This window comes from Aethalodelphis obliquidens, unplaced genomic scaffold (genome assembly GCF_003676395.1).
Source record: "Aethalodelphis obliquidens isolate GAN/ISIS:26980383/991018 unplaced genomic scaffold, ASM367639v1 scaffold40, whole genome shotgun sequence".
NCBI lineage: Eukaryota > Metazoa > Chordata > Mammalia > Artiodactyla > Delphinidae > Aethalodelphis > Aethalodelphis obliquidens.
Window position 1 is genome coordinate 8,386,554 of NW_020837984.1, and position 26,850 is coordinate 8,413,403.

General features: G+C 34.9%; 1 protein-coding gene across 1 annotated transcript in view; it reads left to right on the forward strand.

The window, feature by feature from the left end:
- The window catches only part of EHBP1 (EH domain binding protein 1), a 362,437-nt gene that overhangs the window by 258,836 nt on the left and 76,751 nt on the right, over window positions 1-26,850 (forward strand). The window contains exons 12-13 of the mRNA XM_027131633.1: window positions 7,544-8,443; window positions 14,772-14,915. Of these exons, the coding sequence (XP_026987434.1) occupies window positions 7,544-8,443; window positions 14,772-14,915 (1,044 nt within the window). The remainder of the gene's footprint in view (window positions 1-7,543; window positions 8,444-14,771; window positions 14,916-26,850) is intronic.

The following is a 26,850-nucleotide window of genomic DNA, read 5'->3' on the forward strand; positions in this document are numbered from 1 at the left end:
GATTGTTTTGTGAGGTCCTAACTATAGCTCACAGAAGGTAGTCTGTTTCCTGAAGTTCCAGTAGGATGCATGGTTTACTCTAGTTTGTCATGGCCTTTAAAAATCACAAGTGCCAGACTGGCATCAGATTATAATAATATGTATGAACTTCATAAACTGTTAAATGTTTGTTAAAGCATGTTGCTTTTATTTAGTTCTTAGCAAGATTTAGCTTTTAAAAAGTGCAATCCAAACTGTTGTGCCATGAGTTTAGAAAAACCTGTTGGGAGGGGATGAAAGCAGGAGCCTGATGGGTATGCAAAAAAAAAAATCCATATGTTCCCAGAGGCAAAAAGATTGAGCATTGGTTCTTTTTTTTTTTTCTTTCTTTCCCCATTTTTTCCCCCTTTTTCTGGTAAACTGTGCAGTTTTTTCCACATAATTAATTAATGTACTGAGGTCAGAGCTTCCCAATTGATGTGGGGAAGATACTGATCCTTCAGCCCTCAGGGTAGCTGCACAGGCCTGAGTTGCTAGAGCCCTCTGGGCCAGCTGACTGTGGCTGCAGGCTGACTTAACTATGTATCCCAAAATGCAGCACGATATTACAATTTTCTGTGTGCACCACAACATAAAAAAGGAGGAAGCACCTATCTCAGCATACAGCAGGTACTCATTTAATGCTTTTTTTCCTGCTGAATTGAATTCTTCAACTGAAAAATGTTGTCTTAGAGCAAGAGTTCTTAACCTGGGAGCTATGGATAGAGTTCAGGGGATCCTTGATCATGGCTAGGGAAAAAAAAAAATTATTTTCATTTCTTTAACTGAAATTTAGCATTTTCTTCAATTATCAATTTAAACAACAAACCACTGTAGTATTAGCCATGCCTGAGACTTTTTCACCTTTAGAATCTCAGATATTTTCATATCACTTTACAGTTGCAAATATCTACAGCTACCTTTTAAGCTCATCACTTCTTCATAATTGTAGCAGTTTGTACATCCATAAGAAGCACATTTGTTTCTCAAATTCCATTTTCCTAATATTTTCAAATACTTATTTTTCAATAATTGGTTTCTTTTGTAATCATATGGGGTTTTTTTTGTTTTTTTGTTGTTTTTTTTCGGTATGTGGGCCTCTCACTGTTGTGGCCTCTCCTGCTGCGGAGCACAGGCTCCGGACACGCAGGCTCAGCGGCCATGGCTCACGGGCCCAGCCGCTCCACAGCATGTGGGATGTTCCTGGACCAGGGCATGAACCTGTGTCCCCTGCATCGGCAGGTGGACTCTCAACCACTGCGCCACCAGGGAAGCACCATATGTATTTTTTTAACTTTTTATTTTATATTGGAGTATAGCCGATTAACAATGTTGTGATAGTTTCAGGTGCACAGCAGAGGGGCTCAACCATACGTACACATGTATCCGTTCTCCCCCAAACTCCCCTCCCATCCAGGCTGCCACATAACATTGAGCAGAGTTCCCTGTACTATACAATAGGTCCTTGTTGGTTATCCATTTTAAATATAGCAGTGTGTACATGTTGTTCCCCAACTCCCTAACTATCCCTTTCCCTCATCCTTCCCCCCTGGTAACCATAAATTCATTCTCTAAGTCTGTGAGTCTGTTTCCGTTTTGTAAATAAGTTCATTTGTATCATTTCTTTTTAGATTCCCATATAAGGGATATCATATGATATTTCTCTTTCTCTGTCTGACTTACTTCACTCAGTATGACAATCTCTAGGTCCATCCATGTTGCTGCAAATGGCATTATTTCATTCTTTTTAATGGCTCAGTAATATTCCATTGTATATATATACCACATCTTCTTTATCCATTCCTTTGTCGATGGAATAGATAAAGGTTGCTTCCATGTCTCAGCTATTGTAAACAGTGCTACAATGAACACTGGGGTGCATGTATTCTTTCGGACCATGTTTTTCTCTGGATATATGCCCAGGAGTGGGATTGCAGGGTCATATGGTAGCTCTATTTTTAGTTTTTTAAGGAACTTCCATACTGTTCTCCATAGTGGCTGTACCAATTTACATTCCCACCAGCAGTGTAGGAGGGTTCCCTTCTCTCCACACCCTCTCCAGATTTTATCATTTGTGGATTTTTTGATGATAGCCGTTTTGACTGGTGTGAGGTGATATCTCATTGTAGTTTTGATTTGCATTTCTCTAATAATTAGCAATGTTGAACATCTTTTCATGTGCCTCTGGGCCATCTGCATGTCTTCTTTGGTGAAATGTCTATTTATGTCTTCTGCCCATTTTTTGATTGGGTTGTTTGTTTTGATAATATGAAGCCTCATGGGCTGTTTTTCAATTTTGGAGACTTGTTGGTCACATCATTTGCAAATATTTTCTCCTAATTTGTGGGTTGTCTTTTCATTTTGTTTATGGTTTCCTTTGCTGTGCAAAAGCTTTGTGTTTAATTAGGTCCCATTTGTTTATGTTTGTTTTTATTTCCATTATTCTGGGAGACAGATCGAAAAAGATATTGATGCGATTTATGTTAGAGAGTGTTCTGCGTATGTGTTCCTCTAGGAGATTTATAGTGTCCAGTCTCACATCTAGGTCTTTAATCCATTTTGAGCTTATTTTTGTGTATGGTGTTAAAGAATGATTTAATTTCAATTTTTTACATGTAGCTGTCCAATTTTCCCAGCACTATTTGTTGAAGAGACTGTCTTTCCACCTTGTGTAGTCTTGCCTCATTTGTCGTAGATTAATTGACCATAGGTGCGTGGGTTTATTTCTGGGCTTTCTGTCCTGTTCCACTTATCTATATTTCTTTTTTTGTGCCAGTACCATACTGTTTTGATGACTGTAGCTTTGTAGTATAGTCTGAAGTCAGCCTGACTCCTCCAGCTCCGTTTTTCTTTCTCAATATTGCTTTGACTATTTGGGGTCTTTTGTGTCTCCATACAAAGTTTAAGATTTTCTGTTCTAGTTCTGTGGAAAATGCCATTGGTAATTTGTTAAGGATTGCATTGAATCTGTAGATTGCCTTGGGTAGTATAGTCATTTTGACAATATTGATTCTTCCAATCCATGAACATGGTATATCTTTCCATCTGTTAGTGCCTTCTTCGATTTCTTTCATCAGAGTCTTACAGTTTTCAGAGTACAGGTCTCTTGTCTCCTTAGGTAGGTTTATTCCTAGGTAATTTATTCTTTTTGATGGGATGGTAAATGGGATTGTTTCTTGAATTTCTCTTTCTGATCTTTTGTTGTTAGTGTATAGAAATGCAACAGATTTCTGTGTATTAATTTTGTAACCTGCAACTTTACCATATTCATTGATGAGCTCTAGTAGTTTTCTGGTGGCATCTTTAGGATCTTCTGTGTACGGTATCATGTCATCTGCAAACAATGACAGTTTAACTTCTTCTTTTCCAATTTGGATTCCTTTTATTTATTTTTCTTCTCTGATTGCTGTAGCTAGGACTTCCAAAACTATGTTGAATAAAAGTGGCAAGAGTGGACCTCCTTGTCTTGTTCCTGATCTTAGAGGACATGCTTTCAGCTTTTCACCATTGAGTATGATGTTAGGTGTAGGTTTGTCATATATTGCCTTTATTATGTTGAGGTAGGTTCCCTCTATGCACACTTTCTGGAGAGTTTTTATCAAAACTGTGTGCTGAATTTTGTCAAAAGAGTAATCATGTGTATTTTATACATATCATAACATTATTCTGAGAAGGGGTTCATTGCCAAAAGAATTCATGGGCCAAAGTCATTAAAAACCTCTAGTCTAGGCTAAAGTTTTTAATTTACTTTATTTAAATAGTTAAAACCACCAGTGAGAAAAAGACTATAAAGGGAACCTTGATAAAAGTTCAATTAACAGATGAGAATTTAAATCAACTTTTTTTTTACTTTTATTGCTCTCTAAAACCAAAAATTTATATTTCCATTAAAGAATTCTTGTTTCTTTGCAAATGCATGATGCTGGCCCCAGAGAAAAACATTTAAAAGCAGTCAGTTTTTTTCATTGAAATATGCTATTAAAAAAGATAATCTTTAAAAATCAGTATAATTTTCTTTATAGAAATCATGCTTCAAAATAAGGCATTCTCTTGAATTATTTCTTGTATGATTTTGAAGAGCCTGTGTCTGTCAAAGCAAAATGCCTTATTTTTCGTCAATTAAGTTATACAGTTGGCCCTCTGTATCCATGGATGTGGAACCCACAGATACAGAGGGCTGGCTGTATTCTACCATTTTACATAAGGGACTTGAGCATCCCCAGATTTGATATCTGCAGGGGGTGTTGGAATTAGTCCCATGGATACCAAGAGACAACTGTATCTTTAGATATGACAGTTCTTTACCTGCATTTTCTTGCATTTGAATAAGCAAATTTAAATGCAGACAAGAGCATTATAAAATAAACCATTATTATTTTTTATAAAGTGAAGCTTTCAAGTTACTGTTTAAAATTTTGAAAAGCAAACATTTTTTATTTTACCTAGCTATATATTTTTAAGAGTATGAGGAATCTCATTAGGGCTTAAGTTATACTTCTTTACATTATTTTCTTCAGAAATTTAATAATGATGAACATACCTTGGATTTACATATTATTACAAAGAGAAATATATCTCATTAAAATTTTTTCTCAATTAAATCTTAAAGGGCAGATGATTATAGCTTTTTTTTTTTTTTTTTTGCGGTACGTGGGCCTCTCACTGTTGTGGCCTCTCCCATTGTGGAGCACAGGCTCCGGACGCGCAGGCACAGCGGCCATGGCTCACGGGCCCAGCCGCTCCGCGGTATGTGGGATCTTCCCGGACCAGGGCACGAACCCATGTCCCCTGCATCGGCAGACGGACTCTCAACCACTGTGCCACCAGGGGAGCCCTAGCTTTTTTTTTTTTTAAATAAATTTACTTATTTATTTCTGGCTGCCTTGGGTCTTCGTTGGTGCATGCGGGCCTTCTCTAGTTGTGGCCAGCAGTGACTACTCTTCGTTGTGGTGCATGGACTTATTGTGGTGGCTTCTCTTGTTGCAGAGCCTGGGCTCTAGGCACACGGACTTCAGTTGTTGTGGTACATGGGCTTCAGTAGTTGTGGCTCACGGGCTCTAGAGTGCAGGCTCAGTAGTTGTGGCACATGGGCTTAGTTACTCTGCGGCATGTGGAATCTTCCCGGACCAGGGTTCGAACTTGTGTCCCCTGCATTGGCAGGTGGATTCTTAACCACTGCGCCACCAGGGAAGTCCCAATTATAGCTTTTTGAAAGGATTTTAATTTAGATGATCCCATTCATTGCACAAGTCAATACATAATTGTTGTTATACTTTCCTTTTCATCACTTTGCAACTTCTTTTTTTTTTTTTAACATTTATTTATTTATTTGGCTGTTCTGGGTCTTAATTGAGATACATGGGATCTTTAGTTGCGGCATGCAGAATCTAGTTCCCTGACCAGAGACCAAACCTAGGCCCCTGCATTGGGAGCATGGAGTGTTAACCACTGGACTACCAGGGAAGTCCCACAACTTCTTACCTGATATCTACATTGAGTATCATTTGCTACCTACAGACTTATTTCCGGCTTTACACAGTTCTTCCGGGTAACCCCATCTGCCCTTAATTGGACTTAAAACAGTACAAGAAACAATGCCTGTGTCTTAAGTTCCATGCAGATGCATAACATAACTGGCAGTGACTCCTTACCAATTAAATAACATCTAGCAATGAATAAGACTATTTTCTTTTAAAGACCTCTTTTTTCTCCACACGCAGCTAAAAAGACAGTAGGTAATTGATTATCGCAGAAGAGGTTAACCTATGGGAAAATTCCTTTATAAAGTCTTGACCTCGCTTACAAGAAATCTGGTTTGTTTTTAAATTTCTTTTAGTGCAATTAGTGTGCATAAAATGAATTGCTACATGAAACAAAATACCAGCAGGAGATTCCCCACAAGTAAGCTAATCATTTTCCCAGGTCTGTAAAAAGTGCTGAATAAAAATGGTATTTACCTGTGACATCTGATCTTAACCAATATGTCAGTGTTTTAGATAATTGGGAAATGTTTAGAATACTGCCTGTGGTGCTTTTCCTGATGGTCTACAATTGATGTCTGTCAATCAAGTTGTCAGGACTCATGAGGAAGAAAATGACTTTAATTTTCCTAAAACATGTAAAATAACAGACAGGCCCAAACATGCACACCAACTGAGCCATTCATTCTCTCAAGTAAATATTTTGAGGTACCTATACTATAAAGCATAGTGCTGTGAAAATTGAAGAGGTTTTAATATCACAATTTATTTTTCATTTTCTTTCTTATTCCATAACATTTATTAAACTACAGGAAGAATACAAGAATTAAATTCAAAGGTAGAAATGCACTGTAACATGTATATGCAAAAGACTGATTCCTTCTGAATTGTTACATAATTTCCTAAACTTTCTTTTTAGAAAAACTTTGAGTTGTGATCCTATATCTGGGTTGTTACAAAGATGAGACATTTAATATCCCAAAGCAAGAATATAACTAGAGGGTCCTTAGTTTTTCCAAGAGTATATCTAAATGTTTAGCCATATTTTTAATGCTTCCTAGCAACACAATGCTGTTTTCAAGGGTTAGTTCAGGATAGTAATAATTAATTGTAAATTGAGAAACAGCTTTGATTCTTCAAAACTAGAAAAACCTGATGTGCCACAGTCATTTAAAGGCTAACAAAAGTTATACAATGCAGCCTCACATTCTAAACTAGGTTGTACTACTCAAAACATTTCCTTCTTTCCAAAATGGATGAAGTGAAAATGAAGTCACTCTTCTCATTATGAAAATCAATCTTAATTGGGCGTTTTAAAAATGTTTCTATGTTTCTAGACTTAAGTAGCACTTACTTATATTTTATACCAGGCAATCTAGGAGTTAGTTCTTTTGGGATATCTACCTGTACTTTATCTTCACAAATCACTGCAATTACATGACCACTGAAAAGAGGGGTTAATAGGAATAATAAAGCTCCAGATGAATTATTATTTCTTTATACCCTAGTTCTTTATCACAAAGTCTATTCTAAGTTTTTTTGTTTGTTTGTTTTAACTCTCATTTTTCCTTGTTTTCTTTATTGGAGAAGAACATTTCAATTGTTATTAGCTAATAAAAATGTTTTACTCTTGGATCTACCAAACTTTTACAAATTTCCAACTTGGAATGTTGCTCTGTTCATGTGGCATAATGTCTGTGGCATAATGTCAGTGGCATAATGTCAGTAACATAATGTACCCTCCAATAGCAACAAAAAGCCATTAAAATTTTGCTTGTTTTTTTAAAATGGTAACTGAATTGTGTTTTATTTTTAACTCTTTTTTGAGGTGTAATTGCCATATAACAGTACCTCAGTCTCAAGTGTACAACATAATGATTTGATATTTGTATACATTGTGAAATGCTCACCACAGTAAGTCTAGTTAACATCTGTTATTTTGCTGTTTTTAAAAAGTGATGATGTTTTAAGTTTCTTTAAAAAAGTTAAAATGTATGGATTGTCTGAACTCTTCAATATATCTTCTGTTTTTCTTTCCTCTGAAGGCATATGATGGATTTGCCAGCATAGGAATTTCCCGGTTATTGGAACCTTCTGATATGGTTTTATTAGCAATTCCTGACAAACTGACTGTTATGACCTATCTCTATCAAATTAGGGCACATTTCAGTGGGCAAGAGTTAAATGTTGTTCAAATAGAAGAAAATAGCAGTAAAAGCACATATAAAGTTGGAAACTATGAAACAGATACAAATAGTTCTGTTGATCAGGAAAAATTCTATGCAGAGCTTAGTGATCTGAAACGGGAGCCTCAGCTGCAGCAGCCTACCAGCGGAGGGGTAGACTTCCTATCCCAGGACGACTCTGTATTTGTAAATGATAGTGGGGTTGGAGAGTCAGAAAGTGAACACCAGACTCCTGATGATCATCTCAGTCCAAGCACAGCCTCCCCTTACTGTCGCAGGACTAAAAGTGACACAGAACCCCAAAAGTCCCAGCAGAGCTCTGGAAGGACTTCAGGATCCGATGACCCTGGAATATGTTACAGTACAGATTCAAACCACACACAAGTTTTGTTAGGCAAGAAGAGACTATTGAAAACGGAGACTTTAGAATTAAGTGACTTATACAATAGTGATAAGAAGGATGTGTCTCCACCCTTTATTTGTGAGGAGACCGATGAGCAAAAGCTTCAGGATATAGACATCAGTAGTAACTTGGAGCAAGAAAAATTAGAGAATTCCAGACCCTTAGAATGCAGATCAGATCCTGAATCACCTGTGAAAAAACCAAGTTTATCTCCCACTTCTAAACTTGGATATTCGTACAATAGAGATGCAGACCTTGCCAAGAAAAAACGTAATTCCCTGAGGCAGACAGAGTCTGATTCAGATGCTGATAGAACCATCTTAAATCATGCAAATCATTCTGCAAAAACAGTCCAGGTAAGTGAGTTAGAATGATGAATACATATATGTAGTAAATAGTTATTCTTTTTTGTTGTTTCTTTTTGTATTCATAGACTACTTTACAAATGATTAAAGGTGAAGTATAATTTCCCATTTTAGAAAAACCTGCTCTTCATTTAAAGTTTATAATATTTTAAGCCTATAAATAAATCCCAATTTCAAGATTGAAGAATAAAGAATGTCAACTTTTCAAATCAAAATGTTATTAACCTATAAAAATATTTTACAGAATAAGTCAAAGCTATTTCAGTATTCCATTTTGTAAGCATATCATTCTGGAAATGTATAATGCCAAATTAAAATATTTACCATTTACAGCATTTTCTTCAAATACTTTAGTTGCATTGCAGTTGGTAATTTTAGTCCCATCATTATTTGTGGTTAAAAATCCCAGTAACATCGAAATTTCTCCCCATGTGGGGAATATGGCATGGATTTAATTGAATCTATGGTGCCATCAGTGATAAGATATACCATTATTTTATGTACAACAAAGAAAGAAAAACACTGCCAATAAATTATGATACATGGTTTTCTTATCACATAGAATTTTTATTTTATACCTAGTGAAAGAGTTCTTTTAGACTTATTTAGGCATGGATTTTTTAATCATATAATGCTCTTATGTATACATAAAAAGGAATTTTTTAGCAAAATAAATTGGTTAAGGTATAATCAATTTAGAGTTAGAGTTTAGACTAACTCTTATGAATCACTTTGTGATATAGAGTTGTCGGTGTTCCTGTTTTTCCACATAGTATTGTCCTCTGTGCCATCAAAAGCCTGATGTTACAACAGTGGTTCTCAAAGTATGATCTGGGGACCTCTCAGGCTCTCCAAGACTCTTTCCGAGAGTCCCCAAAGTTGAAACTATTTTCATAACAATACTAGAACTTTATTTACCTTTTGCACTTTCATTCTGTCACAAGTGTACAATGGTGTTTTCTGGAGGCTACATGGTTTGTGATATCTCAAGAGACTGAATACAGAAGTAGATATGAGTATATAGCTGCCTTCAATTAAGGCAGATATTAAAGATTGATTTGCAAAAAATGTAAAATAGTGCTGTTCTTCTCAGTTTTGTTTTTTAGTGTAGTTATTTTTATTAGAATATGTTAACATCTAATGGGTTTATTATAGCTATTTTAAAGGAATGAATAAGTAAATATTTAAAAAAATTTTCCATTTAATTTCCAAAATGACAAATATCTATAGATGTAGCCCACATAAGCTAAAGCTTTTGGGGATCCTCAATTTTTAAGCATATAAAGGGATTCTGAGACCAGAAAGGTTGAGAACCTCTGAATTACAGCATTTCTTCACAGTTGTCTCCCAGATTTTCTTCTCAGTAATACTCACTGATAATGGCACTTTCTTTTAATTTTTTTTAAAATTATTTTTGGCTGTGTTGGGTTTTTGTTGCTGCATGCAGGCTTTCTCTAGTTGCGGCGAGTGGGGGCTACTCTTCATTGTGATGCATGGGCTTCTCATTGCAGTGGCTTCTCGTTGCAGAGCATGGGTAGGCACGTGGGCTTCAGTAGTTGTGGCATGTGGGCTCAGTAGTTGTGGCTCGCAGGCTCAGTAGTTGTGGTGCATGGCTTAGTTGCCCCGCGGCATGTGGGATCTTTCTGGACCAGGGCTTGAACCCGTGTCCCTGGCATTGACAGGCGGATTCTTAACCATTGTGCCACCAGGGAAGTCCCAGTAGCACTTTCTTAACCTTTCTGGTAGGTCCTAAGAAAAGATTTTCAGACAATAACCTGGAGTTCTGTTGCATTTCAAATAGTACTCAAGGGGTTGTTAAATGAAACATCAAGGAATTATAGTCTTGCCACCAGAATTATCAAGCACATGCATATGTAGGTACTGATGACTATGTCTTAACTACCACCTATATGACAGAGGTATAAAATGTCATCAATTTTGTTTTCAGAGGTATTAAAATGTGCATCTTAGAATCAAAGAAATATAATAGCTAACAAAGCAAGCCCCTGTTCTCCTAATCAGAAATCTCAAATCTAATGTTCTAAGTACCTAAACTTTCAGAGTATCATAGTGTCCCTACAGAGTAGATAATCATTAAACATATAGTGACTGACATTTGCAGAATTTGGTGAGCCTAAATTTGAATATCAATACAGATTTTTCTCGTAAACCAGATTTTTAAGGTAAAAATGTTCAGTTAAATCTGGAAATTGATTAGTGTTTAAAAATTAAAAATGCTCTGAACTAGGACTCAGTAAACCTGGATTCTCATCTTGGCTCTCATCTTGGCTCCAGTAATTACCAGTGTAACATGTTAATTAGCCATTTAAATTCTTTAAATCTTATTTTCTAAGTATGTTAAATGAAATAATCTCTGAGAGCCCTTTAAACTCTAAAACTGTGTCGTGCTGTGATTCTGTTCAGGTGATTTAAGTGATGTACAGTAAATCCACAGGATGATAGAAGCAGCATCTATTTACAACTCCATATGTGTTTGTTTGTTGGCAATTGGTTTACTGGTTAGAATTTTGCTTAGGGTAAATTTTAAAAAATTTTTGGCAAAAGTGTTCATTGCCTGGTATCGAAAATTGTAGTATAGGTGTTAATACTTGATAAGTTTTTTATTGTAGCTAAATTTTATTTTTCTTTTGTATACTGTATTTTATTGATTCTAAGACATACATTTTTTACATTTTAACTTCTCTGAAATCAAGATGTTACTTATAATAATATGTTAGAGTTTAACTGACAGTGTTCTTTCTTAGAAACTCATAAAATAATAGAGTCTAATAATTAATAGCCTCTGATTAGAGGAAATTTGATAATTTAATGTGACTGTATAGACTTAACAAGTCAGAATGTTGCCCATTTGAGTGGCTGATACATGTGATGACCATTATATATCTTACACATATCTCAGACTTTACAACTCATGAGGTGAGTGGTTGGTGCCTATTATATATATATGGGAGAACCAAGATCTACAGAGTTGCCTTAAGGTCATATAATAAATGTTAAAAGTTTGAATTCAAAACCAGCCTTGTCTGACTTCAAAGTCTGTGCCCCTGAACTTTATGCTCACAATATCTCTTTGGTTTTGGCCATAACAGCACTAAAAATAATTATAGCCCAGATGTAAAATAATCAACAATTACATTAAGTCCCTTAACAGTGTTTACCCCATTAGATTCTCCAGGAATTTTTCCTAAGGAGATAATAAGAACTGTATACAAGAATTTACATATAAAGATGTTCACAAAAGCATTGTTTATGATAGTAAAAAATTATAAACAGCCTAAATATCCAATAATGTAAGACAAATTAAAGTATGATATGTTCATATTAATAGAATGCTAGGTAGACAGTTTAAAATCATGTTTTCAAAGAAATATTTAAGGATATGAGAAAATGCTCATAATATTTAGACTATTAAGTGGAAAAAAGCATGATTCTACAATGATTATCCCTGGGTGCTGGGATTGCTAATTTTTAAAAAATATTTCTTTTTTTAAAATTGAGTTGTAATTCATGTATTGTATTATTTTCAGGTGTACAACATAATGATTCAATATTTGTATCTATTGCAAAATGTTCAGCACAATAAGCCAAGTTAATATCAGTTACCATACATAGTTGCAAAAGTTTTTATTTTCCTTGTGATTAGAACTTTGGAGATCTACTCTCTTAGCAACCTTCAAATATGCAATACAGTGTTATTAACTATATTTACCATGTTGTATGTTATATTCCCATGACATACTCATTTTGACGCCTTTACCCATTTAGCCCACCCCCAGCCTCCAGCAAACACCAGTCTGTTCTCTGTATCTGTGAGCTTGGTTTCAGGGATTTTGGGGGGTGGGGGGCAGGGCGGGTTGTTTTTTAGATTCCACGTATAAGTGAGATCATAGGGTATTTATCTTTCTCTGACTCATTTCTTTTAGCATAATGCCCTCAGGATCCATCTATGTTGTCACAAGTGGCAAGATTTAATCCTTTTTTGTAGGCAGATAATATTACAATGCATGTGGCTATACAGTTTGCCCAACACCATTTCCCCATTGTATATTTTTTCACTCCTTGTTGTAAATTAATTGACCATATATGTATGGGTTTGTTTCTGGGCTCTCTGTTCTGTTCCACTGATCTATGTGTCTGTTTTTATGCCAGTATCATACCGGCATATATATTATAGCTTTGTAATAGTGATATAGTTTGAAATCAAGGAGGGTCATGCTTTTATTTTTCCTGTTTTTACTTTTATATATTTTCTAAAATTTCTATGATGAATATGAATTGCATTTTAATCAGAAAAAAATTTTGTGTTTATGTACTCTTAAGACCAGAGCAGTTTTTCACTGTGTAGCTGATTGGAATCCCTAAAGGACTGTATAATCACAGAATTTAGAGCTAGTGGGAACTTTAAGATGATCTACTCTAAGTATTTGAAAAGTTTACAGTGAGTGGGATTTTTTTAACATCTTTATTGGAGTATAATTGCTTTACAATGGTGTGTTAGTTTCTGCTTTATAACAAAGTGAATCAGCTATACATATACATATATCCCCATATCTCCTCCCTCTTGCGTCTCCCTCCCACCCTCCCTACCCCACCCCTCTAGGTGGTCACAAAGCACCGAGCTGATCTCCCTGTGCTATGCGGCTGCTTCCCAGTGAGTGGGATTTTAAAGATGATCTCCCTTCATTTAAAAAATGAGGAAATTGAGAGATTTTTAAAAATATATTAATAGTTAACATTTATCTGGTGCTCACTACATTACTCTCTTTCACTTAATCTTTACAATATCTTTATGAGAGTTGATCTATTTTTATCCCCATATTATAAATAAGGAAACTGAGGCTTAAAGAGATTGAGTAGCTTGCTCACAAGTTACTCAAGTAATGGAACTAGGTCTGTCTGACTTCAGAGTTCTTAAATATCATGTAATGGTTTTAAGTGACCTGTTCAGTTTTGCATTGCTTATTATTAGTGGAAGAAGGATTAACAGTCTTGACTGCCAATTCAGCGTTCATTTAATTAATTTTGTCTGTTTTTTGAGAATACGTTGATTTGTAACCAGTTCAAATGCAGTTATGAACTCTGTTCTATTATGTCCTATCAGTATGAGGTAAAAATCTTTCATTATCGCTTATACATTTCAATTGTATCTATTAAGTTAAGAATTTTTGTTTAATCCTCTTAAAACCTTGGGTGATGAAAATGTTCTGGAATTAGCTAGTGTTGATGGTTCACAAACTTGTGAATATACTAAAAAAAAAATCACTGAATTGTAGACTTCAAGAAAAATCTTTGCCTAAAATTACAGAAAAAAGTTTAAAATTTGCTGTATCAAAATATAAAGGTCACAAAGAGACCCAAAAATGATGTACTAAATTTTTTTTTGATGTACTAAATTTTTTAAGTTTCACATTATTCCAAATAAAGTAATAGGTTGCTGTTTATTACCTCTTCCTTGACCATGAATGATAATTATGACTGAACCAAAACTATGCAAAGAAAAGGAATTAAAAGAAATTAAGTATTAAAGTCATAGTCATAGCCATCTAAAGTCAGAAGTTGGCTACTTTAGTAGAGAAAAGGAATTTGAACTATACACATTATGAATATTTGTGCTTTGGATTAATGCCCCCATTTAAGAGCTGATTTCCATTGAGGTTCTACCTGTTTTTCTCCAAAAATATATTGTAAGATTACAAATTAATCCAAGAAAATACTGTTCTAATTCTGATGTTTAATTGTTGTAAGGAGAGTGAGCCATAGAGAAAAACAGTATTATTTTTCTTTAAATAAAATACTATAGCTTTGAATTTTCTATAAACGTTAAATTGTCAAGAATTTAAAGAGTTGTTGCCACAGATAATTAAAATCTTTCAAAATGCAAATTTGGAAGACATCTTGTTATCAATTCTATACAACTATAAAAATAAAACTACGAACTTGAAAAAATGTCTTTGCCAGATTATACTGTGATTAGCAAATTTGAAGAATGTATATAATATGTGTATGGACTTTATACCTTATGAGACTATGTTCTAATGAAAATGTAATTAAATTTAACCCAGTTTTAGCCAGTAAAGGTATAGTTCCTTTTAGTCAAGATATATGTATTCATTCCACAGTTTCTAGTCAACATTAATATTTTCTATGGGTAATCTCATAAAACTACAATCTTATTCCTGACCACTATTATTTTGACGAATTGTATAACTATTGATTAGTTTACAAAAATGGATTACATGGGTTTTTGGGAGTTTTGTTTGTTTGTTTTGGCTTCTAATTCTGTATCTTTGTTTTTAAGCATCGAATGTTATCCAGACAAGAAGAACTCAAAGAAAGAGCAAGAGTTCTGCTTGAGCAAGCAAGAAGAGATGCAGCTTTAAAGGCAGGGAATAAGCAGAATACCAACGCAGCCACACCGCTCTGCAACAGACAGCTAAGTGATGTGAGGAACATTGGTTAAAAAAAACATACATTGTTCATTGTAATCCTGGGGGTGTAAATAAGAGTAACTTATTTATATTTTTGATAAATTATTTTTCCACAGACTGTGTGTACTGTGGGTACTTGGTACTTTCTTTGAACTGATAAATCCATACTTGGAGGAGCAGGTTGTAATTATTCCTGCACAGCAGTATTAGCTGTTAGAAAAAGTAAGATCCTGGAATATAATTTCCACATATACATGAATAATCTGTTTTTTTGTTAATTTACCCTTTGTAATTTAGTTGTACTTTGCTTAGGATTGTATTTTGTCAATGGAAGTTAATTTTGTTGGAAACATTAGAATATAACAATGATGCCTACAATTTATTGAAATATTGGGTTGGCCAGAAAGTTCTTTCAGGTTTTTCCATAAGACCCAAATGAACTTTTTGGCCAGCGCAATACTTAGCATATATTCCAGGCACTATAATGGATGTTTTACATAATTTTTATTTTACCTAACCTCATGAAGTAGATATAAAAACTCCTTTTTAGATAAGAAAACTGAGGCTGATAGGTAAGATAATATGTACAAGGTTGTAGTCGATAAATGATGAATTTAGGATTTGAACCCAAGACTTACCAGACTCCAGAGTCCATCCTCTTTCCTATCATATACTGCCATCCCTATGTTAAGCCATATTTTTATACATATTTTTGTGTAGTGCCTCACAGATAATAACGAACATATAGTAATAGATTTAGATTTAGGGGGACATGAACCTCTTCATGAATCTGAAAATTATGACAACCCTGCCCTACCCCCAATTTTACATATACATAAAACTGCATGTTCTTTTTTTTTTAATTAAGATTTTATTTTTTTAGAGCAGTTTTAAGTTAACAGGAGAATTGAGGGGAAGGTACAGAGATTTCTCATATACCCTCTCAACCCACACATGCATAGCCTCCCTCCTTAATAACATGCCCTGCCAGGGTGGTACATTTGTTAAAACTGTGAACCTACATTGACACATCATTATTACCCAAAGTCTGTAGTTTACATTATGGTTCACTCTTGGTGTACATTCTATAAGTTTAGACAAATGTATAATGACACGTATCCATCTTTATAATATCATACAGAGTATTTTCACTGCCCTAGGAATTCTTTGTGTTTCACCCATTTATCTCTCCCTTCATCCCCAGCCTCTGGGAACCTGATAATTTTATTGTCTTCATAATTTTACCTTTTCCAGAATGTCATATATTTGGAACCGTAGTATGTTGCCTTTTCTGATATGGCTTCTTTTCACTTAGTAATATGCATTTAAGGTTCCTCCATGTCTTTTCATGATTTGATAGCTCATTTCTTTTTAATGCTGAATAATATTCCATTGTCTGGAGGTACCACAGTTTATCCATTCACCTACGGAAATGCATCTTGGTTGCTTCCAAGTTTTGGCAATCATGAATAAAGCTGCTATAGTCATCTACATGAAGGTTTTTTTTTTTTTTTTTTTTTTTTTTTTTATTAAAGTTTTTTTTTTTTTTTTTTTTTTTTTTTTACATGAAGGTTTTTATGTGGACTTAAGTTTTCAGCTCCTTTGGGTAAATACAAGGACGTTTGCTGGACCTTATGGTAAGAGTATGTTTACTTTTGTAAGAAATCACCAAACTGTCTTCCAAAGTAGGTGTACCATTTTTCATTCCCACCAGCAATGAATGAGAATTCTTGTGTTTCACATTCTCGCCAGCATTGGATGTTGTCAGTGTTCTGGATTTTAGCCATTCTAATAGGTGTGTAGTGGTGTCTCATTGTTTTAATTTGCATTTTGCTGATAATATATGATGTGGAACATCTTTATATATACTTATATGCCATCTGTATATCTTCTTTGGAGAGGTGTCTCTTAAGATCATTGGCCCATTTTTTAATCCGGTTGTTTTCTTACTGCTGAGTTTAAAGAGTTCGTTGTTTCTTTTGGATACCAGTCTTTTATCAGTTGTATCTTTGCAAATATTTTCTCCCTGACTGTGGCTTGTCTTCTTATTCTCTCTACATTGTGTTTCACAGAGCAGAAGGGGTTTTTTTTTGCAGTTTTTTTTTAATTAATTAATTCATGTTTTAAAATTTTTGGCTGCATTGGGTCTTCATTGCCGTGCGCAGGCTTTCTCTAGTTGCGGCGAGCAGAGGCTACTCTTTGTTGCAGTGCGTGGGCTTCTCATCGCGGTGGCTTCTCTTGTTGTGGAGCATGGGCTCTAGGTGCGTGGGCTCAGTAGTCGTGACTCGTGGGCTCTAGAGCGCAAGCTCAGTAGTTGTGGCGCACGGGCTTAGCTGCTCCGCGGCATGTGGGATCTTCCCCGACCAGGGCTCAAACCCCTGTCCCCTGCATTGGCAGGCGGATTCTTAACCATTATGCCACCAGGGAAGCACAGAGCAGAAGTTTTAAAATTTAATGAAACCCAGTTTAACCATTAGTTCTTTCATGAGTCATGCCTTTGGCGTTATATCAAAAAGGAATCACCATACTCAAGGTCATTTAGGTTTTCTCCTGTGTTATCTTCTAGGAGTTTTACAGTATTGTGTTTTACATTTAGGTCTGTGATCCATTTTGAGTTAAATTTTGTGAAAGGTGTAAGGTCTGTGTCTAGATTTATTTTTTTGCATGTGCATGTCTGGTTGTTCCAGCACCATTTGTTGAAAAGATGATCTTTGCTCCATTGTGTTGCTTTTGTCCTATGTCACAGACATTCATTTTGGGGGTGCAAATGTAAGTAGGATTATGTTTTTAATTTCAAATTCTACTTGTTCATTTCTGGTATATAGGAAAGCAATTGACTTTTGCATATTAACCTTGTATCTTACAACCTTGCTATAATTGCTTATTAGTTCCAGGAGAGGTTTGGCTTCTTTTTTTTTTTTTTCCTTCAATTCTTTCAGATTTCCTACATAAGATAATCATGACATCTATGAACAAAGGCAATTTTATTTCTTCCTTCCCATGCATACTTTTTTTAATGCCTTTCAGAGAATAACCTCTGAACTTGACCACTGTTTTTCAGACTTTGTCTTTTTTTTTCTTTATTTATTATTATTTTGTTTTTCTTTAAGTGAAGTATAGTTGATTTACAATATTATATTAATTTCAGGTGTACAACGTAGTAATTCAATATTTTATAGACTGTACTCCATTTAAAATTATTGTGAAATATTGGCTATATTTCCTGTGCTGTACAATATACAGACTTCAAGTCTTTACACAGTAATGTGATATAAAATCAGTGTAGTGGGCCACAGTAATTTTATTTTCAATGAAAAGGAATAGAATATCTAAATGAAATCGAAAATATCAGAATTTATCACACATCATAGTACTTTTGTGTGAGACTTGTTTTAGTTACGTGGGTATGTGTGCTTACTGGATCTTGATATAAAATGTATTTTTAATTGTGGGTCATGATAAAAATCCTTGAGAAATGCTAATCTAGATGGCCATTTTTTCTGAGGAAGAAATTTTGTAGTCTTTATACCAGCTCTTTCAGTGCCTAGCCATCTATTATATCATCAATTTGTTGGTTCAGTCAGATATTTATTGAGTGTCAGAAATTAGTATTTTTGTAGAGATAGAAAAGACTAAGTTTCGGGGACTTCCCTAGTGGTCCAGTGGTTAAGACTTCACACTTCCACTGCAGGGGGTGCAGGTTCGAACGCAGATGAGGGAAATAAGATCCCGCCCCCCGCAAAAAAAAGAAAAGACAAGACAAAGCCTCTTCTCTCATGGAATTTACATTTTGGTGGGAAGAGACTGGTAATAATGAATAAATAAGTTAACTACAGACTGTGAAAACTACATGATATAGTAGAGGATAATTTGAGTAGGTACGAGTGACTTGAGGAGGGGACATTTGAACTAAGACTTGATGGGAGAGAAGGATCCAGTTAAGTAAATAGCCACAGAGAGAATATTCTCTTTAAAAAGAGAGTTATTTTGTTGATATTATATTTTATTTGTGATAAATTTTGTTTCATAGTTCTTTCAGGCTCTAAAAATTATGGAAAATTTATAGCTCTATATTTTTCAAGTGTGTTGATTTTAAATTTAGAACACCTGAGATTTAAATGATCTGCCAAGTAGATCTTAAAAAGCCATTATTTTACCTATGTGTAAATTTTACATATATTAATAATTGTCATCTAATGTTTATGAGCACTTACCATGTATCAAGCAGGATTCAAAGTGCTTTCTTGTGGATTTTCTTGTTTAATCTTCACAACAATTATATGAGTTAAGTATAATCTCTGTTTTATAGTTGAGAAAACTGACATACAAATTAATGAGTTGCCCATGGTCACACAGCCTATAAGTAACAGAGCCAAGAATTGAACCTAGACAATTTGACTTCAGAGAGTATGTTTTTAAAGCATTATGTTTTATTTCCTTCTTGTTTATTTTTCTGAAATCCTTGTGAAGTAGGAATAGATATTACTGTTGTATCCATTGTAGAGGTTAAGAAAACGAGTTAGGAAAGGGTGTTTAAATTTACCTAGGGTTGCAAACAGTGGCAAACTAGGCTTAGAATTCAAGTATCCTGATTTTTAAGGCTGTTTGTTTTTTCATTCAATTTATTCATTTATTACTTTAAACTGTCAACACATATTTTATTGGTCATCTCTTCTTTTTAAGGCACCAGTAATTTTGCTTGCACTTCTAATTTCCCAAATAAAACTTAAACTTTTAGCTAAATTACATTAGTGTGAATTCAGTATCATAAGTTAACTACTAAAACATCGCATATTCTATGTCTGTGACATCTTACTGTATCTGTAAAATATATAACTTGGATTTTAAGAAACATGATGTTAGTGATGTTTCATCGAGTTGGATAATACTGCTGGTGGCATGTTACTTGCCACATCTTTCTGGAAAGCAAGTAAACTTCATTAAGAAATGCTCATTCCATTTTATCCAATAATTCCACTAACAAAGATCAATATGCAGGTTTTCATCACATAGTTATTTATAATAGCAAAAGTTACGGAATGGCAGTCACTCAGACTAGGGGAATGATCAAATGAATTACAACAAATATATATACTTGTTATGTAGCTATTGAAAATTATTCAATAATGTTTTGAAAGAATATTGAAAGGACATAGGGAAATGTGCACAGTGTCATTTTGTACAAAAAGAAAGATATAAAATAGCATATGGCATACGAACTCCATTTTGAAAGACTGTGTTTTTATATATGCATTGAAAAGTTCAGGAAGGAAAATAATCAAAATATTAATATTTATCTCGGGCTTCCCTGGTGGCGCAGTGGTTGAGAGTCCACCTGCCAATGCAGGGGACATGGGTTTGTGCCCAGGTCCGGGAAGATCCCACATGCCGCGGAGCAGCTAGGCCCGTGAGCCATGGCCACTGAGCCTGCGCATCCAGAGCCTGTGCTCCGCAACGGGAGAGGCCACAACAGTGAGAGGCACGCATACCGCAAAAAAAAAAAAAATTTATCCTTAAGGGTAATATAACAAATGGCTTACAGAGTTTTTTCCCTTTATTCTCTCTTTTAAAAATATGTCGTGTTTAGATAAATATTTTAAACTAGGGAAATTTTTGGTATCCAAAAAGGATGTTTTTAATAGATTGTTTTCTTAGCATACCCAAATGTACTTGACCATAAAGCTGTTTCATTTAAACTAATGTTGTGTTTCAGTATCTCTAAGGGTGTGTGTGTGTGTGTGTGTGTGTGTGTGTGTGTGTGTGTGTGTGTGTTTTAAGAAGAGATGTAGAAAGAACTATTCACTTTTACAGTTGATGATATTTGTTTGTGCTTAGGTGTGGAATAAATGGCGAATTCAGTACTATCAATTCTGTTCACATTGAGAAGACATTTGCTTACTTTATTGCATTTGTTTCCCACTTACGCAAAGTTGTACCCTACTGCTTATGAAACTATGCTTCAAACAGTCCCAAAGATATTTTCCCTACCCTTCCTCTTTCAGGTTATCTTTTGCTACATTATAAAACACTGAAAACCTATTGGCATAAAATAACCATTTTATTTTGCTTACAGATTCTATAAATTAGGCCTTAGGATAGGACACTGGGGGAATGTTTTATTTCTGTTGCATGTTGTCAGGGGCTGGTTTTCTTCTAGGAACTATGCTGTCAGTTGGAACACCTACATGTGGCCTCTCCATATGGTTTCTCTACTTGGGCTAGTTTGGGCTTCCTCACAGCATGGTGGCTGGGTCTAACAGCGAGTGTCCCAAGAGAGTAAAGTGAACTCTCTTATGCATTCTTATGATCTAGCTTTAAAAGTCACCTTTGCCATACTGTTGACCTGAGGAGACACAAAGCCACACCCAGGTTTAAGTAGCAGAGACATAGACCCCACCACATTGTAAGAAGAATGTGTGGCATGGAAGATATTGTTGTAGCCTCTTCTCAGTTATAGTTTAAGCTCACTTTAAAAACTCTCTTGCGCATTCTACTGTTGCTCATTTTTCAGATAAGTCAAGCCGTATATAGATGTGTTGGGAAGAACATCAGTTCCATGACCTAAATAGTACATTCTGGGACTGTTGCTCTAGTTTTGACATTTGTTACTCTGTGGGCCTTATAGCTAATATTGAAATGATTTAAGAAAGAAAATGTAAAATATCAGGTAACTCCCGTTTCACAAAAGAAGTTAGACCTTGCCATTGCTTTTCAGATTTTCAGTTTAGTATGCAACTTTATAATCAGGTTGATAGCTTTTCCAATGATATGGTAGTTTTCTTAATTTGATCATTTTCTTTATCATTTCTGGTAGCTCTTGTACATACAGGTTTGAGTTATTTCGTAGTACTGTCCATATTTTGGAAAAGTAGTATGGCCAACTTGGCTGGCAAAATTAAAAGGGAAAATACCAAATTTCATCTCTGGAGCAACTGAATATGAGTTAAGTGATACTAAAAGTAGAAATTATTTAATCTCTCTAAATCTATTTTTCCATTTGTGATATGGAGGCAAAGAAAATTTTTTTCTCCTGTGTGACATTCAAATTAATTGGTGTCCACGGTGGAGTGGGTAAGGGAACCATGACTAATGCCATCCCCACTTCAGTGTCAGCATCCCTTTCACTCTGGAGAGATCAAAAGACTTCTGGTAAATAAAAAGCAGGTTTAACTAAGAAAAAAAAAAATCTGGCATCTAATTTAGTGAACTGCTGCTACTATTTTCACTTCCTTATGCTCTTTAATTTGAGCCTTAATTTACCATGCCCTTATTTTTAAATTCATTATAAATTATCTTGCGTTTATAATGTATCCTTTGGTACTAAGAGTCTAGTTGCTGGCAGGGAGAGATATATATATACCCGCAGGTACCCACGGCTTTTTGTGTTCTTAGTTTAACTGAGAGTTCCCAAGAGTGAGAAAAAAAAAAAAAAGTTGGTACCCAGGAGTGACCCCAAGTCTTGAATAAATGAGTCACTGACCTTAAATCTTCAAGAGTTTACCGAAGAGCTTAGTTACTCTTAGGAGACTGCTGATATAGGACTTCTTCAGCAATTTCTATCTCTTATCCTTCTAAACTTCGTTTCTATGCAGCTAATCTAGGACCTTCTGATGAATACCAGGAAGAATGAGTAGAGCTATTTTAATAATTGATGTTAGAGTTCTTAAATAGAAGTATAATTGCATGGGACAATGTCCGTCTGCTCTGTACATGTTAACCGCTTTTGAGGTATCTAGTTTGTATCTAGTTCTGGGCTGAGAGAGAGAACTTACAGAGGATTCAGAGAAGTGTTAAAGGATTGAAAGCAAAGGTCTACTTTTAAGGAAAGACAGGCTTATGAAATATAAAGAGAGGACTGTGAAATAGTTTAAGTAGTAATTTGAGTATATGAAGGCTCAGATTCTTTCTCCTGCTTACCCAAGAGAATAAGTTCCAAACTACTCAAAATGGCCTCATATAAAAAGTTCTTGCAAATCCTGCCCCTTCCCTTTCTAGCCTCATTTCTCACCTCTCTCCCATTATTCACTCTACAGTCTAACTCAACTAAGTTGCTTAGAATGTGGCATACTCTTTCGTTCCTGTATCAAGCATTTGCTGTTCTCCCTGAAATGCCTGTCTTCCCTTGTTAGGAAGATAACTTCTTCTGTGAGTACCTCTGTCATGGCTCCTAGCAGTAAAGTTAATTCTCCTTCCTGTATCTTTTTCTAATATATTGTACATATTACTACTGCCACATTTCCCATATAATTATCTAATTATACATCTCTCTCTCCCTCAACTGTGAGCTATTCAAAGTACAAGAACCTTGTATCCCCAGCACCAAGTATTAATATTAAGTAAATGTTTGTTCAATGAATAAGTTAAGGGAGGGAATAGTGACAGTCTATTTTTCATATCTTCTGAGTGTCAGCTAAGAAAAACATGAGCTTAAATATGAAAAATTGGGGTTGCTATAAGGAGTTTCTTGGTAAACAGGGAAAAAAACTGACTCTGAAGGTCTTTAGAGCAGAACTGATTATCTTTGGTCAGAGAAAGTTAAAGGGTTCCCCTTTCTCAGATCAGTTACAGAGATGACATTTGCCACTTGGGGGCTCGAGGTTCCCTGTATCATCCTTTTCTTCCTATTCTTGTATCCTACATTTTGATACCTTGCTTTGTTATGGTGTGTACACACCAAATTCTTACACATACCTACTCTTCCCATACTCTGGGATCTCTCATTAGAGTTCAGCTCCCAGCTCTGCCTTGAATCACATCACTCTAAGCAAACATTCCCTCATATAAATTAGTAAAGCTTTATGCTGGAAGGCTAGGAAACAATTTCTAAGACACTGAAGACAACTCTTGGTAATACTATCTTGTGGATCCTCATGTACAGACTCTACTTAAGTAATCTTCGGAAAATATTTGAGCTGTAATTTCTCTTAAAAGGGAACTTACAAACACAGATACTGTAAACCTTATAATTTTTCTTAATTTTTGTCAAGATTACCATTGCGTGTTTTAATGAGAACTTGCTGCAAGTACATGATGAATTTAGATCTTTTTTAGGGAAAGTAGTTTACATTATTCATTTGTATCTCTGTGCCTTTAAACATTTGTTTAACCTGTTTCAGGTGTTTTCTGAAATTAGTTTTCTATAGGAGACAGATTTCATTGCTCTGAGCTCTGTGATTTCTATTTCTTTGCTTCCTATTCCTTTTGAGATTTTCATTTTACATTTTACTAATATAAATTTTAGGTGTGATATTTGTTTTGTTCATTATTTTTCACGTATACTTAAAATAACTTTTTTCAAAGTACAACTGAAGGGTTTGACAGGTTCAACAATCTAGCCATTATATAGCCAAAGGAGCTTCCTTGACTGTATAATATATTTAAACTTAAACTCTGAGAAAAATGTAATAACTTTTTTCAAGAAAATATTTCCTTTTTTTTTAATATCTTTTTTTTTTTAATATCTTTATTGGGGTATAATCGCTTTACAATGGTGTGCTAGTTTCTGCTTTATAACAAAGTGAATCAGTTATACATATATATATGTTCCCATATCTCTTCCCTCCCGCGTCTCCCTGCCTCCCACCCTCCCCATCCCACCCCTCCAGGCGGTCACAAAGCACCTAGTTGATATCCCTGTGCTATGCGGCTGCTTCCCACTAGCTATCTACCTTACGTTTGGTAGTGTATATATGTCCATGTCTCTCTCTCGCTTTCTTTATTACTCAATTCTCACACTTTTTCCCCAAGAAATGCATAAATAGAATTTAAGAAGCTAGTCTATTTCAGACTCTTTTGCTTATTACTTTACATTCGAATATAGTTGCTTTTTTAAAAAAATACATTTAATAAATCCACCATGACATTTAGTTATACTCATGTAATTATAATAAATAGCTGAAAGACATGTTTGCATTTGATATACTAAAGTTTAGGATCAGTACACTCTAAGAATAAGGAGTGACAATCCTGCTACCCACACTCCTTGGAATTGCTATTAGGATATGAAGCACTTTGAACCTATCAGAAGAAGGATGCTATATAGGTTTAATTATACCTTTTCGTTTTTAAGAAAGAATGAAATCTATTTTATAAATAGAAAGCCTAAAAAGAGAATTGGGAATGAGTCTTCAATCTAGTTTAATCACTTAACAGTGAATTTATAAATATGTTTTTCATTTTTTCAATCATAAATTATGTAACATAAGAATATGGTTTGCATATAGTTGTTAGATACCAGGAATTTTGTTTTGTTTTGTTTTGTTTTTGTTTTTTTTTTGGCGGTACGCGGGCCTCTCACTGTTGTGGCCTCTCCCGTTGCGGAGCACAGGCTCCGGACGCTCACGGGCCCAGCGACTTGCGTCATGTGGGATCTTCCCGGACCGGGGCACGAACCCGTGTCCCCTGCATCGGCAGGCAGACTCTCAACCACTGCGCCACCAGGGAAGCCCTGGAATATTTTTTGAAAGAAAAATCAGCCAAAAAATCACAACATTATTATAATCCAGACTTGAAGTTTTTTGTCTGATATTTAATCTGCAAACATAGTGAGTGACCCATTACAATTAATTGGCATAGGAGTCCACCCTCACTTAGCAGGATCAAACTGCAAGTTAGCAGCAAGTCCTGAAAGGTTTGTAATATCTGTCTTTAAAGGTTTGCAGTAATATTTGAATCCTCTAAAGAAAACTGTGTATATGGGAAAGGAATTTCAGTTTGGTCAGTCCTTAGTTAACTACAAAGATCAGCAATCAAAGAAAGATACAGTGACTTTTTTTTTTTTACTGGTCATTAGCAGTGAATCCAAAGGGCTTATTTGGTAAGAATGCAAGCCGCTCTTTTGCGAATTAAACCTTTAACAGGTATTTTGTTGATACGAAGGGGTGGGACATCAACCTTGTACTTTTGATGTTAATTGGAAAATATTGATTTAAATGGGACTAGTCCGTTGTGCTGATAATTGTAGCAGATTTAGATAAGATCACTAGATCTTTTCCATATAATCAAAGAAGCAGTTACCATCCAACTGGTAAAAAACACTAAATATCATCATATCATCTATCTCTGAAAGAAACTTTTCCGGTAGTTTTCATATATATATATGTGTCCCAAGTATGTCTCATCGTAAAAATGTATGTAAGATTATGCTTATATGTTTATGAAGATCGGCTGTGTTACATTTAAATGGCTAGCCTCTAGGAATCAAGCTTTAAAGTTAAGGTCAAGCTAAAATTTTTATTTTTCCTGATTACATACAGTTCTATTACTAGGAAGAAGTAGGTAACTTTGCACTTGTAATTTTAAAAGAACATCAGTTATTATAAAAAGAAATCTAAAACCTCTAATAACAGAGAGTAAGAATTTGTCTTATTTACAGATTTTTATTCTCTGTATGAACTGGAATGTCTACACCCAGGGCACAGAGATGAAAATATATTCCTTATTTCTTACACCAACACAATTGATAGAAGATTTAATGTACATAATCCGTTTCAGACCAGTAAGACACTTTAAATATATAGCTTAATCTTTTTTATAGTTGCATTTTATAGGAGAAGAATGCCAATGTACTTCTGTATTCGACATAAATGCCTCTGTACATAGCAGTGGTTTTTATTCATTATGATTTAAATAATAGTTTATCTATTATGTCTAAATTTAAGTTGATTTGAAGCCTACTATCCTAACAATGGCTACTAGACTTCTTAGAAAACATATTGTTAGCTTGCTCGCATATCTTCAAAGTCACACAAAACACTAGCATTGTTGGGGGAGAAAACTCAAGCATCTTTTCTATTATGTGGCCACAAACCCCTAGTCTCAAAAGTCTTATTTATTTGAGATTGCCATGAATACATGAATCTAGGGCTAGGTATTTTAGCATCAGGAACACTCCTTTTATGCGACTATTAATGGCCATAGACATTTTCCATATGGCTGTTCAGTGCAGTG